Raw genomic sequence first — 15,155 nt, 5'->3', positions numbered from 1 at the left:
CTAGTCCGGCCTTCACCTCCACCTGGGCCAGGCCTTTCTATGGCTACGGCTTAGGGGCCCTGGGAGGGGTCGTCGGAGGAAGCCTTCGGATCCGAGGTCCCCGTGCCTCGTCATCCCCGCTCCGCCACCTCCACAGCGTCCAACCAGATGAGGAAGAAAGTCTTCTCTCGCCTCCCGCTATTGCTTCTCACACGCTTCATCTTCACCATCCTATTCTCCAGGGACATTTTATACCCAGGAGGGACCGTCGGGCTCTCTCTCTCGAGCTTCCCCAATTGCTACAGGTCCCGGGGGCCCCACATCATCCTCCGTTGCCACATCGTTCTGTGTCCCCCGCGGCACTGCACGCTCACCAGAGGAAGAGCTTCCCCGGAGGGATGGTCATCGGTGGCGGCGGCGCCTTTGAGAGTCTGAGCGTCATCGGAGGAGTGTACCAAGACTGTAATGGCAAGACTCCTCTGGCACAGCTTCTTCACCCACCTCCGAAACACCTGCCTGAGCAGGCTAGTAGGACAAACAACCAAAGGCTGATTTCAGAAGTTTTTCCTCAGGTGAACACACGCCACAAGGGCCAGGAAGACATGGATGATGAGCTTGACTATGTAAGTGAGCCACTGAATGTTTTTTTTCAACTAATTTTGGTGTAGTTCTGCTGTGGCACAAGCTAATCGATACAGAAACCTTTACTCAACACAAGATTTCAACATTTTCTATGATATTTTACATGTGAACAACTTTATCAGCTACTGTTTAGCTAAATCTATGATTATTTATTCTTAAAAAAAGTATGTTTGAATCATCACATCTGCCTTTGTGTGTGCTAGCTTATGGGGGCCGCCATTTTTAGTACTTTTCACTCTCGCGGATCTTGATGCCTTCGCCAATAACTGCTCCTTTTGTTCACTAAGAGAAGTTGAAGTACAACACTTTTTAATCTTTGCTACACTTCCTCTGATAAACCGCTGCATGTTTTCATGTTTTCAACCACGGCGTACGCAGAATAAAAAAGTATGTTTGAATCATCACATCTGCCTTTGTATGTGCTAGCTTATGGGGGCCGCCATTTTTAGCACTTTTCACTCTCGCGGAACTTGATGCCTTAGCCAATAATTGCTCCTTTTGTTAACTAAGAGAAGTTGATGTACAACATTTTTAAATCTTTGCTACGCTTCCTCTGATAAACCGTTGCATGTTTTCATGTTTTCAGCCACGGCGTACACAGAAAGCTCTCAATGATCTGCGAGCTAATAGAGTTCAGTTGCCTACTGTATTAGTGGGCGCCCGATTACTTTATCGTCAATGTCACTTCAAGTCTGTAGCTGATAATGATTACACCCAACATGGTACCACCCTCCCTCTTTATGTTGATTAAATATTCTGCTTGATTCTTATCCCATGAGGGCAATATTAATCAGACTACCACGTTTTGACTCATGCTAGCGCATACAATGTATCACACACTTGATGTCTACCTACAGTATTTCCTCAAAGAACACGGCTGGTATTCTCATGAGTGGAATAGTCGACAAAAACGGCATTTGATGGCGGCTATTCCGGGCCGTAGTCAGCTGTGATAGGCTCCCTCCTTTTTGGAACAGAATAAGCAGTATAGAAAAATGATGGATGACATAAAACAAACGGTCTAAGTCCACAGATGGCGTTTAAACTGAACGAAGAAATACAGTTTCTGTCAGTAAACCCAGGCATTAACACTTGTGTTTTAGTACAACCATTTACACGTGCAAGAATCTCTTGCTCTCATGTGTAGGATTTCCGAGCACTTTGTGCAAACGCAGCACTTCTTAGCTATCAGGCCCCGTGAGAGCCCTATTGTTTCCATTGTAAATAATGTTGTGTACAAGAGAAATACGGTTAATTAGAAAGGACAATTTAGGCAGCGGGGAAGAGTACGATACAGATGGTAATGTCGGTGGACGCTCCGGGGTTGTTTCCATATACGTTTCAATTCTGTAAATAATTCAAACCTCGGGGGTGTCGAGCCAGCTTGCTGTATTTTTATGTTTGCGACATAAAACGTGTGACGGATTGGGCTAATAAGGTATTTTCCGTTGCAGAGCTTGTGCTTCCGCATCCAAAAGATGTTGGAGGCACACAAGCCAGATTGGTGCGAGACCAGAGAGGACTGGTCGGTGTTTCTCTTCTCTCCACAGAACAAGTAAGTCCCCATCGTCCACCGCACTTCACCTTTTACCCCCTCATGATGTCACTTCTGCAGGTTGGTTCAAATTAGCCCCAGGAAATTTCACAGCTCCCAAAATAAATGCTGCCCCCGCTCCTCGCAATTGATACACATAAGAGACTCCGCTGGAGTATCAATTGCAATTTGAAGAAACAGTCATGGGAGGGGGGGTTCTTTAATATCCTGCATCATTTTGTGGTTTCAGTAGATGCAGCTCTTTAATAAAATGCATAGAAATGTTGCCGCACGCGTTGTAAACCTGATTATTCTTTTCATTGAGTCCATTTGCTTTCCTTCCATTCCAATAGGCATGGCTGCGAGGACATTTAATTGCTTTTGGCCAGCACAAACAGTGCCACGTGCCAATTTTAGAAATGTGTGTTCAGTATATTTCAGCTCATTGTATCTCTTTTGATGCGCTCTCTGTTCTGCTTTGCCACAGCAGGCTGGGGCTGACTCGTTGTGTTGTAATCTGTTGAAGAGAAGGATTTTAATTGTATTGGAACAGGTGGAGTTATAGTAAAACAACAAGTGCATTTCCTGTTTTTCCTCATTATTTTCTCCCTTCTGGCATTTTTAACATTTTCCCGGTTTAGGTTCCGACAGATTTGCCAGTCCATCATCGCTCATAAGCTGTTTGATTACGTGGTGCTGGCCTTCATCTTTTCCAATTGCATCACAGTGGCTCTCGAAAGACCCAAGATCCTCCAGGGCAGCTTGGTAAATCGATCGAATGCATGGATGCACGTGTATGACTCAAGAGTATTTACAACAAAATCATGCGAAAAATTGGATTCTGAAATACTGTTAGCAGCCATTTCTTCCGTCGCATTGAAACCGAGCGTAGTGGAACACTTTTGTTGTCAATAGAAGGACTCGCAGTTCTCAAAGTGGGGGAAAGGACATTCTTGTTACAGTATTAATTGTGCTCATCTAGTAACATTCTTTTTTCAAACAAGTTCAGGGTGTCCCCCGCCTACACGCCCGTGAACTTTGTGAGGATGAGCGAATTAGAAAAAGAAATGAAAAATGCTTTTTTTTGTAGAAAATCCAACAAAAATGTAACGAGAACAAACTGATGAGCGCATCATTGAGGTTATTGCTTCGGACTAGTTTTACTGCAATAATTCAGACCAAATTAACTTTTATGATATAAAAGGTACCATAAGGAAAGCATAACTTGTTCTCATTGACACTGTGTGTCATTTTTTATTATTTTACTGTCAACCTCTCTTGTTTTCTGCTTGTCTCTTTCAATTCAGGAAAGGGTGTTTCTCACCATATCCAACTACATCTTTACTGCCATTTTTGTGGGCGAGATGACACTCAAGGTAACTTTTTTCTGCGTCTCCATCATACAGGCAATGCACCCACACACACACACACAACCATACCTACACGTGAGCATTGGTTAATCCTTTCTCATAAATCCCTTTTCTTTCATTTTTTTCCCCTCCCTTGTATCCTCTCTCCTTCCACCTCCCACTCTGTTTTCTCTGCGATCCTTTGGCACAAGTGGGCCATTCATTATGCACACCCACAATCAATTATTAACCAATCACGTGCCGTCAAGCGGCCGCAGACTTGTCAGCCCCCCCGGCCGAGCTGTACTTGTCTCCGTCTCCGTCTGAGACCTTGTGTGTTGAAATAACATGTGTTGGCTCGTGTGTGTAGCATTCATCTCTCTGCAGGATGCCGCTGCAGAGCTTCGCGTTAGTGTACACGATGCAGCCAAGTAAAAGGCACAACACAGCGGGCTTGATGAAGTGGTCAGCATGTTGTTCGATATTTCAGTGTGGGTTTTTTTTTTTTTTTTTTTTCTGGAGGAAGGCTTTGGGTGCAGTGCACAACAAATTGATCGTCTGCAGATACTCTCGAGTCTTGTGAATCAGAAACCGAATTTGCAACGTAGCACTTTAACCCGTTTAGGGACAGCGGTTACTGCAGCGGACAGCTTATCATGTGTTCAGGTTACAGGGGAAAAAACAAACAAAAAAAAAAAAAGTAAAAAGCTGTGTTTTGAATTGTGAAGAATTTTTGTAAGCATGCGTTCATAGGCGCCCCCCACGGGTTCCATCTTGCTCACCTTGGTTCTTGTCTCCTCTCCAGGTGGTTTCCATGGGCCTGTACATGGGGGAGCAGGCGTACTTGCGGAGCAGCTGGAACATTCTGGATGGCTTCCTAGTTTTTGTGTCTTTAATCGACATTGTCGTGTCAATGGCGGGCGGGGCGAAGATCCTGGGTGTGCTCAGAGTGCTCCGTCTACTCAGGACGTTACGTCCTCTCAGGTGCAGTAAAAGCAATGGCTTGCACATTTTCTAAATGAATGAATATGTTAAGTGTATTATTTGACACACAAAACGAATCAGTGCCGTTTCATCGCTTCTGAGGCGATCAGTAAAGTGGCAATGTTCTTCATGACATTGAAACCACATTGGGGAAAAATCCCAAATGTCTGTATTGGATTCCTTTCAATTGCAGTAGTGTGCCTAATGTTGTATATATTCCCTTGTGAGTTTGTTTTGTCCCAAAACCTCCCCGCAGGGTGATCAGCAGAGCTCCAGGTTTGAAGCTGGTGGTGGAGACCCTCATTACCTCTCTCAAACCCATCGGCAACATTGTCCTCATCTGCTGTGCTTTCTTCATCATCTTTGGTATCCTTGGCGTCCAGGTAGGGCAGTTTTTGAGACGCGCCAGCTGTAAACCGAGTAAAAGCATTTCTAAGGATCATTGCTGCTTTTCACAGAAGATGACTATTTTAATCACGGTGCGCTTCATGATCTATCTTATTCTTACCATTTTGTTTCTTTTTTATTCAAAGCCGCTAATCAGTAACCATTTTGTCGGGACTGTGCTTGATTATCTTGTTTTCACTCCTCAAAGAATTCATTTACCTTGTCTTTTGAAGAAATCGCACGTTGTTAGCCGGAGATCAGCTCATTATTTCACTTTGCCTTCTCTTCAGGCTTATTTGTTTGTGGTCTACTTTTCCAACAGCTGTTCAAAGGCAAGTTCTTCTACTGCTTGGGGCCCGATGTTAAAAACATTACCAACAAATCTGATTGTCTACAAGCCAACTACAAGTGGGTTCACCACAAGTACAACTTTGACAATTTGGGGCAGGTTAGTGCAGTTTGTTTTTTAATTGTATAAAAAAACATCGTGTCTACAGTCTACTGTACCTTTTATTCCCTCCTCAACTATTGTTCAGGCCCTGATGTCCTTGTTTGTACTGGCCTCGAAGGACGGTTGGGTCAACATCATGTATCACGGTCTGGATGCTGTCGGTGTGGACCAACAGGTAAACACTTCTAAGCAACAAGCACCGCACTAATTTTCTAGCAAGATCATATAATTAAATACGTTTGGCTGTCAAGTCATCCAAAAGACAAAATTAATGAATCACTGTTATATGAGAAAGTCTCGTGACTCCCGTTCTCCCTTCTCTCCTTTTCCACGCCAACAAACCGAACGCGTGGAATGGCTCTCTTGAACAAAACGACCAAAGCCGATGACCAACAACAACCCCTGGATGCTGCTCTATTTCATCTCCTTCCTCCTCATCGTCAGCTTCTTCGTCCTCAACATGTTTGTTGGCGTGGTGGTGGAGAACTTTCACAAGTGCCGCCAGCACCAGGAGGTGGAGGAGGCCAAGAGGCGCGAGGAGAAACGCCAGCGGCGGATGGAAAAAAAGAGGAGAAGTAAGACAGGGAGGGCGAGAACAATGGCGGGACGGGCGTCATTTGATTTAAAGCCTGACGAGAACAGCATGGTTTTTGGTGCCCTTCGTCCGCATGATTAAGCCGAAAACTGAAAATGATTCAAACGGCTCTTCAGGGGACATCTAATTCGGTGTGGCGGAAAATGGTGTAACGTGTTTAACATCTTTTGATAAATTGCCACCAACAGAAGCCCAAAAGCTCCCCTACTATGCCAGCTACAGCAACGTGCGCCTGATGATCCACACGCTGTGCACAAACCACTACCTGGACCTCATCATCACCTTCATCATCTGCATCAACGTCATCACAATGTCCCTCGAGCACTACAATCAACCTCACGTAAGACATTTATGGATGAGAGGGTGGTCTAGCGCTGATGTCTTCATTTGGCGCTCGCTTCCCCTTTGGTCCTTTTTTTTTTTTTTCCTTTTGCAAAACGCTGGCAATTTTACAAGCTTGTTCTCAAGGGGAAGACATTTGATGGTGTTATTTTCTAAACAAATGTTAATTCATGCCACTGCAGCGGCGTCTCGACAAATCTGCAGGGAGGCGCATGTCGGTAGCCTCAAATGATTGTTTTGGGATGACATTTGAATTTCTAAGTCGAGCTGCATCACTAATATAACTGCAATAACGATGCTTCCCTTTACACGCAGTGGTTGAATGTGTATGTTTGCATTTTAATAGATGATGCTGGCTGCCTTTTACTCTCCAAACATTGATTCCAGAACAGTACCCCCACCCCGCTTGATGCAGCTGAGACTCCTCCAGCCGAGCTGCGCACAGACACACACTCACACTCGCGCTTCTCGACTGTTTTTTCCCCAGTCTCTAGATCTCGCCCTCAAGTACTGCAATTATTTCTTCACGTCCACTTTTGTGCTGGAATCCATTCTCAAGCTCATCGCCTTCGGCTTCCGTCGCTTCTTCAAAGACAGGTGCGGTGCGAATTTGTTCCCCATTGTGCCATTTATGGTGCGCATGGGCTAATCTGTATGAAAGTGATTTTGTTCATTTGCATAATCATCTAGAGATTTCCGCTTCCGCTGACTTTACTGGACAAGAAAACCTTTTTTGTCCGAGCTAAAGTTGAATGTAACACCATTATGTAATATCCACTCAATGTATGTCGGATGATGATCCATTTCATTCGATGATATCAAGGAAGGCCAAGTTTTCAACACAAAAGGAAATAATAGAAGTGAGCGTATTTCGACTGAGAATTTACGATGGAGGTTTTCAGAAGAAATAATATTTTTTGTCAAAGTGCAATTTTGGAAATTGGCCAGACCACAGCCAGCTATCATGTCACCCAGGCCGAAAGGAGCTTGAACGGGTCACAAATAGAGCAGCTCTTGATGGCTGGCAAAGGCTACGAGATGGCAAACCGACTACTGTAAAAATTCACATCGCTCAGGTCAAGAAGTGAGTTGAGGTTTAATTACCACAGATTTAAAAGTAGCCCATAAACGGCCCATAAAACCGCTTCTCCCAACCAATAACAAGCACTGATTAGAAAGTAGCACTCGAACACATAGCAGAGACTAAAACTAGCGGGAATACTGTACCTAGCTTAACGCTCATCACGAAGTAACTTGAACACCCCATAAAATCTACAGTCAATCATCCACTGGCAGCAGACCAGAAATCAGCCTTTAAACGCACCGCAAAGACCATAGCCAGCCATCAACTAGTACAGACTAAAGTAGTGCGAGAATGTAACATTCAAACACATCCTAAGATGCGCGCCTGATCAGGTAGCACAGGGAACACCAAATTGACCACATACTGTCCGTGCAAAAACATATTTGCGCTTCTGTCAGGTGGAACCAACTCGACCTTGCCATTGTGCTTCTGTCTGTGATGGGCATCACACTGGAAGAGATCGAGATCAGCGCTGCGCTGCCCATCAACCCCACCATCATCAGGATCATGAGAGTACTGAGGATCGCGCGAGGTACGCGTTGCGTTTGAGATACTCTTGAACGCGCGAGATTTCATCAATGTATAACATGCGGCAAGTTTACAGTTGACGGAGGCGTCATGAATGCCCTCACTGAATGCGTTTCCCTTCCACGCATTCGCACAGTCCTGAAGCTGCTGAAGATGGCGACAGGAATGAGAGCCCTGTTGGATACGGTGGTCCAAGCCCTGCCTCAGGTACAGTGCACACACGCGATTGTTCACGCAAACATTCCATGTCAGTGTCAGCGGCCCACTCTCAAAGAATTCCCAGGATGGTTTCCCACACTCTCTTTTCTCTCTTGTCAGCCAGCAACTTTTAATAGATGACTCACTCATGTCTCACACTCATCTTGTGTCACATCGTGTGCACTGAAAACACCGGGGGCTGCCCAAACCTAGTCTGGTGTGCCAAAATGCCCGACGCCCTTGACTCAAGTCCCCTGACCATTCCCAGGAGACCTGTTTAGTCAGCACGCAGGCAAAGTAGAAGACAGCAGAGTCAATATTCTGCCATGTTATCAACATTTGAATATTCTTTACCTGGGGGGAACATTTGGATTTGAGACAATCTCTGTTGTATCAACAAAGGTCTTTCAAGGGATTGAATCGATGGGCCAAACGGGCTTTTTCGTGCCAAACTCATCCAATTACACTCTTTTGGCCGTCGCACCGTGGACTCGGGCACAGTCGTGCTTGAAAAGGCAAGCGTATTTCCCATAGTGCTCCCACTTAACTGTCGTAGTAAAATTATGACTCAGGAACGTCTGCATGATGGATGAGTTGATCAAGAAGTGTTTCCCAAGGCTTTTGTTGAGAAAGAGCGCATCCTGTCAGTTACGAAGGTCAACAGACGCACTCCTCTGGTGCAGATGCTCCTTTGTGGGCAAGCAAACATACAATTTGATCTGCTCGCCATCCAAAAGTTAAACACGAAGTAAACACAAGAAATGCGGGGCTTCAATTGAGGAGGTTGTAGTAGAAGTAAATAGTACTAGTAGTATGAAAGGCTGATGTACTGCAGAAAAAACATATGACTTTTTTTCAAATGTCCTCAATGTTCAATGTTCGGATTTCTTGGATGTAGTATTTCAAATGTTCTGTAAAGCCCTTTGTTACAGCTGCTGCGGTTGCGAAAACACTCTAAATAAAGCTGTATTTTATTCCCTTTAGCGTAGCTCCATCTGGTGGATGCATAACGTAACTGCAGCCACTATTGTTGCTTCTATTCAACGCGCCTGCTAATGTGGTGCGCCCTATATATGAAAGTGTGAAAAATACGGCAATTTTAAAATCCATCCTTGATATCAAAACAGCTTATGTAAAATACTGCTAAAGTATTCCCACATCTCGGGGAGAGTAGTTCCATAAAAAGCTTTGTCATGTTTGTTCCAGGTGGGTAACCTGGGTCTGCTCTTCATGCTACTGTTTTTCATCTACGCCGCCTTAGGAGTAGAGCTTTTCGGAGAACTTGGTGAGTAAACTTATTGTCAAAACTCACGCAAAACGTCTTTGGCGTTCGAAGCAGGGTAGTGTAGGGTCATGTTCGGTTTTTAATTAACAGCACTTTACATTTTGTCGTTGGTCAAAAAAGGATGTGTCTTGATTCAATTTTGAGGTTTTGACAGCTCCCCCTCCCCCTTCATAAAATCAGTCAGTTATTTATCAGACAGGCGACACTTTAATTTTGTCCACCCTTATCAATGGAGAATGCAATCAGGTTTGTTGACTGACTCGAATTTGGCCAATATACCAAAACGGGACATAAAAGTTTCTGCTGCGGTTCACTAAAAGTGAATTATTCTTTGCTTTGCCACATCTAAACGGAAAACGTCTTTCCTTTACCTAATTGCTCCAGATAAAGTACGGCTCCAGTGTTTTTTCGCGCGGGCGTCAAAGCGAATCCAGCTGGTGCTCACTGAATCACATTAAAAGCAACATATTTTCTCTCCGTCCTTAAATTCTTTTCATTAGTTCTCTCACAGTTAGCCAACGGGGAATCAAGACACTCTCCTCCAGTCCTCTGAAACAAGTACTGTCCTTAAATGCCACGCCGCTCTTCATCTTGTTAAATTCTTGCAGTGCTGGAGAAATGTCTCTTACTTGAGGTCATGCTTAAGACTATTTTGGGATTCGAGCTCAGGGACAAATAGGGCAACAGGTTTCGTTGCTATTAATCAAACAACTGACTTCAAGGCAGCTGACCAGCTGTGATGTTGCAGTTTTTTAAAGGGGGGCGGGGTTGTCTTACGAAGAACGGCGTGCTGGATTTCGAAAGAAATGACCCCTTTGTGACATCAAGCTGTGTTTTCCCCCCTTTTCATCATTCCTTCTGCTTTCCGCTTGACTCCCCCCCCCCCTTCTGATCCTTAGTTTGCAATCAAGACTACCCGTGCGAGGGCATGAGTCGTCACGCTACCTTTGAGAACTTTGGCATGGCCTTCCTGACTTTGTTTCAAGTCTCGACGGGCGACAACTGGAATGGCATCATGAAGGTGCGTTCCATTTTTCCGCACGCTCTCTTCTTCCACAGCAGATGGACCGTGCCACTTCCGAATGACTTAGTGTCCGAAAGGATTTCACTCACCTCGTTCAGCCGAGCGCCGACAAGATGCCCCGAGAGAGACCAAACTATCCTTTTTCTTAATCAGGACTTCCGATAGCGGAGAAATATGCTGGCTCGGCGACCGGCGACACAAATTTCCGCACCGATGGGTAGGGAAGTGACTGTGGCTCATTGCACGCGCACACGACAACACTAATTACCCTTGAACGCTCACCTCCTGTAGCTACCCTCCCTCCCGATGCACTCCGAGGCTACGCGGAGGAGGAGACATTATTTTATGAAGGTGCAGCAAGTGTGGATGATGTTTGGCCACCGACCTTTCCTCCCTTTTGATATAAATCTCCAAACACAATGAGGAGAAAAGAGCATTGTGGAAACTACAGGAAGTGGCCGTTGATTCTAACATGAGAATCACTTCCTGTAGTTTGGTGAGTGAAACCAATTCTAAAGGTCAAAGTATCACAACACAGTAAAATATGTCATATCTTTGTTGTTATAAGTGTTGAGGGACCCAAAAATATGTTTCATTTACCACGCATTTTATTAATAATCCGCCGATTAATCGGTGATCAGCATTTTATTCTGCCGAGTATCGGATTCGCCTCAAAAATTCCTCCAAAATTGTTGTACACGTACAGATTGTTCTGTTCTCTAAAAATATATTCCCAAACAATGTTTGTCCACCGATCTGCATCCTCCTCTCCATCTTCTGTGTTCAGGACACATTGCGGGAGTGCCCACCAGATCACGCCACTGATGTGGATTACGCCTGCAATCCCAGCCTTCAGTTTATCTCGCCCATGTACTTTGTCTCCTTCGTGCTCACCGCCCAGTTCGTGCTCATCAATGTGGTGGTGGCCGTGCTGATGAAGCACCTGGACGACTCCAACAAGGAGGCCCAAGAGGAGGCGGAGATGGATGCAGAAATTGAGCTGGAGCTGGCCCAGGGCACCCTCTGTTGCATGGGCGCCCCCGGCTGCGGGAGTGCAGGGGCGGAGAAAGGCGCGGTCGCCGCCGCGTCGGCCCCCGGTGCCGACGGCTGCAGGAAGGAAGGAGCGGGAGGGAGGACGCGCACGTCAGCCGGCGCGCACGCCGTGCCGTACAACGCCGCTGACGCCAACCGGCCACTGTACTCGCCGGCGCACGAGGTGAGTGTCTTTCTGCGTGTGCGGCTACGTGCGTCTGTTTGAGAGCGTTTTTTTGCCTTTTCGGATGTTCAGTCAATCTGTAAAATCAATATATACGTAAATGAAGATCGATCGATTTAATCGAGCAACTATTAATACAGATCTTTGAGTTGCTCTGTTTATTTGAAGATTCATGAGTAAGGGTCACTCGTCCTTTCAAATGTTGGGGTGAGCCAATTTTCCCCTGATAGGATTTATTACAATCCACAAAGACACATCATTATTTTATGGAGCAGTACGATGGCCTTATAACTCATCACTGGCTTTATAACGTTGACGTCGGAAAGTCCTGATGTAAAAGACAAAAAGAGCAAGAAGATTTACACCCAAAATAAAATCAAGACATCCCTGCTTGTGTATTCTCAGTGCATCCCCTCAAATGTATCAGCGCGTCAGTTTATACTGAGGGAAGGAAAAAAAAACAAAATTGTGAATTGTGATTTGATTGATACCGACCAAAAATACTTTTTTTTTTTTTTTTTTTAATCAAATTGACAGCCATTTTTTATGGTTGTGCTCACTTTTACACAATTCCCTTTTTTTTTTTTTTACCCCTCTTGTATCCTAAATGTTAATTTTATTGAAGCTTTCGGGGCTTGTCGTTGACATCTTCAGCCAGGATATGCTTTGGGGACCTTGCCTTACGGATATACATTGACAAATATATCTTGTACATGAATAGAAGTTTCACCGCCATCATCGCCTTCCTGTCTATCAGTATCAAGTTGGAGACCGAGTTGCCGGAGGTCACACAAGTCAGACGTGCATTGCATGAATCGGGGCCCTGATTAGCCGCTCGGTTCTCGCGATGGAAAGAGAAGCTCGAAATAACCTCTCGGCATCACCGTGACAAGACGGCGGAATGCCCAAGCGGTGACAATCACTTGGCTAGACACGGGCCGCGTACCTCGTTGGACCCGCCCCCTCATTTTCACAACGTGCAGTCTGATGCATTTCATTCATTTCGGGAGTTGCTCATGATAGCGCACGTTAGGATGACTCACTGGCTGCCTTTCACCTTCACTTCGCAGCTCGACGCGCAGACGCACTGAGCCATTTTTAGCACGCCGTTGGCTGATCGAGGAACATATTGCCGACCGGGGAGAACACGCATCTCGCCTCGCGGTCTCTCTCGAGCGATTTGCATGAAGGGATCTGTAATTTATTCAGTCCCATCCCAGGGTTTAGTGTGTTTTTCGATACGAGTGTGTGTGTTTAGTGAAGTAAGCGAGCAAGCGGGCACGTCTTACAGTGCTGCAAAATTCACATCTTGGAGAGTGAAAATATTGAAGAACAAATGCAAAGCGGCTGAGCGTCAATTTTGCATCCATAAGGAGATTGAAGATAAGATGAAAGTGATCGCGGGACCTCAAGGTTGCTGGTCAGCCTGCATTTCAAAAATCTATTCACAAAGAACATTTAAATGGTGTGATTTTTTATTTTTTATTTTTTGCGGTATGCAGTAGAAAATATAAACGATGAGAAAAATACATCTAAAATCAAAATCAAATTGACCTGTTTCACAAGGGTCGAAGTAAATGTGCTTCAATTCCGATGAAACTGCAATGATGTCACTTCTAATCTCTTCGGAGGCAGCCATTCTTTTCAAACCGTCGCTCGTTTTTTGTTTTTTTTGTTTTTTTTTTTCACGACATCCAAACCGCATCTTAAAACGCCACCTACATCTCCTCCGAGCGATCAGATCGGGTCGCTCATCCGCGGTGGCATCAGTTTAGACTCGAGCAAGATGTACAGTATTTGCGAGATGGCATACCCCGCCATTCCATCAATCCAACTTCTTTCCAAGATGAACTTGATAGATTTTGATCCGATTTGGTGCTTTGCTTAGTTTCTTCTCTCCTGCGCTCGGTTACGCCGCAAAGTTTTGGCAGCAATGAAACACGAATGATAGATAGCGGGTAAAAAGAAGCCAGTCCTGAGTTACGCACATGGTGAGGAAGGGTCAAGGGAAGAGGAGAGCGGAGATAAGAGCTCAGCCGGTGACAGTCAGATAGAGGTTGTAATTAATTTCAGCGCTCTCTCTCACTCACTCTCTCTCTCTCAAGTTCAACTCCCAGCAGACGGGGCCCTATTGTTGTCGAGTAATACAGTCATTAATAGAGGCCAGCGCATAGGCCACTGCAGTCAATCAAACTCGAGCTCCCCTCTCGAGCCACCTACGCAGAACGGACTCTCTCTCGCAAATGTCTGCGTGATGTGGGTGAGGGCATGTGCGAGATCGTGCGGGGCAAGAGGAGGCACGGTAGCGTCGTTGAAGGTGCTAACGTTGTTGGGATTGGATAATTGATAGGAGGGCTAAGTGAAAAGAACAAGGGAGTCGTAAAATTAATAGGAATTGGGAGGAGGTGATAATCATCAGATCCAAATATTATGACGAGATCACATTTTTCACCCCCCCCCAAGGAAAAGTTGTATCACAACAACTGTGTAATGTTTTTTTTTTAAATGAAATATAAAACTGCTTCTGCAAATGTTCGAACATTCTGTTCAGTGTTGTCTCAACGCTCCTTTGTGCGTAAAAATGAGATGACCCACGGGTTGATTTCAATCGTGGTGTGAGTCACACACACGACTTTTGCACAGCATGTTCCAAAATGAAAATATGCGTGTGCATGAATTAGTGAACGAAAGCAACAATCGCCCTTTTCGCCTGGATAGCAATAAAAAAGCCAGTAAATGACTCAGTCTGTATGACGAATGATCAATTTTCTGTCTTTTGTAGCAATAATTAGATCTGAATACAACTTAGAGGGCTTTAAATCCAAGCAATGTCCAAAGAAAATATCAGAAAAGAAAAAGAGCCCACACTTCCGGAATGAATGATGCTTGAAGTGGTGAAGTGAACTTATAACTTCAAACTAAATGTGGCAAATTTAGTTTGAGGTCATTTATTTTGTTTTCCTCGGTTGAACTAGTCTAGTTCCTGGTGGGGAAACCCACTCTGAATCTATAATTGCTTTAAATCTACTATGGCCCGGGGTGCAATCATTTGGTCGAAGCTCAAACGGTTACATGAAGGTATCGCGCAAATTAAATGAGATGATATATCAGATGTAATTGCACCGTTCTCCACGCTCTGGCCATTCAGGGGGAAAAAAAAAAGATGTTACCTGGCTAATGAGGGTTTATACTGCTCCAGTTGCCGAATTCGTTTTATCCAAAGGGAAAACCGGCGACATCGGTATGGAAGGTTTGGGTTGGATTATCTGTGTGCTGAAAAGTCTCATTTATTCCTTCTGGAGAAATGATAAAAATAAAATAGAGGCACGCTCTATGATGGTGACTTTGTATCTTTACATGCACAGAAGCATATTTGGGACCCTGACAGCTGTCTTTGCATTTCCCTGCGTGTTTTTTTGTCCTCGCATGTTGGCATGTGCACACCTTCGTGCCTGCGTGCAAATCTGGTCTGCTGGCCCGCGTCCTGTGCGTGTGTGTCCCCGTGTGCGTACGCATGTGTGTGTGTGTGTGTGTGTGTGTGTGTGTGTGTGTGTGTG

The 15,155-nt window shown here is 45.0% G+C and overlaps 1 protein-coding gene across 1 annotated transcript in view; it reads left to right on the top strand.

The window, feature by feature from the left end:
• The window catches only part of cacna1ia (calcium voltage-gated channel subunit alpha1 Ia), a 99,014-nt gene that overhangs the window by 75,529 nt on the left and 8,330 nt on the right, over positions 1-15,155 (top strand). Inside the window, exons 17-32 of the mRNA XM_019888704.1 lie at positions 5-602; positions 2,076-2,176; positions 2,797-2,920; positions 3,463-3,531; positions 4,310-4,488; positions 4,745-4,871; positions 5,198-5,323; positions 5,412-5,501; positions 5,709-5,901; positions 6,110-6,261; positions 6,751-6,860; positions 7,746-7,879; positions 8,012-8,082; positions 9,280-9,358; positions 10,258-10,379; positions 11,170-11,598. Of these exons, the coding sequence (XP_019744263.1) occupies positions 5-602; positions 2,076-2,176; positions 2,797-2,920; positions 3,463-3,531; positions 4,310-4,488; positions 4,745-4,871; positions 5,198-5,323; positions 5,412-5,501; positions 5,709-5,901; positions 6,110-6,261; positions 6,751-6,860; positions 7,746-7,879; positions 8,012-8,082; positions 9,280-9,358; positions 10,258-10,379; positions 11,170-11,598 (2,704 nt within the window). The remainder of the gene's footprint in view (positions 1-4; positions 603-2,075; positions 2,177-2,796; positions 2,921-3,462; positions 3,532-4,309; positions 4,489-4,744; positions 4,872-5,197; positions 5,324-5,411; positions 5,502-5,708; positions 5,902-6,109; positions 6,262-6,750; positions 6,861-7,745; positions 7,880-8,011; positions 8,083-9,279; positions 9,359-10,257; positions 10,380-11,169; positions 11,599-15,155) is intronic.

The sequence above is a fragment of the Hippocampus comes genome, unplaced genomic scaffold (assembly GCF_001891065.2).
Source record: "Hippocampus comes isolate QL1 unplaced genomic scaffold, H_comes_QL1_v1.1 scaffold427, whole genome shotgun sequence".
Classification (NCBI taxonomy): domain Eukaryota; kingdom Metazoa; phylum Chordata; class Actinopteri; order Syngnathiformes; family Syngnathidae; genus Hippocampus; species Hippocampus comes.
Note: the sequence above shows the minus strand (reverse complement) of the source record. Positions and strands in the feature narration are given on the sequence as shown.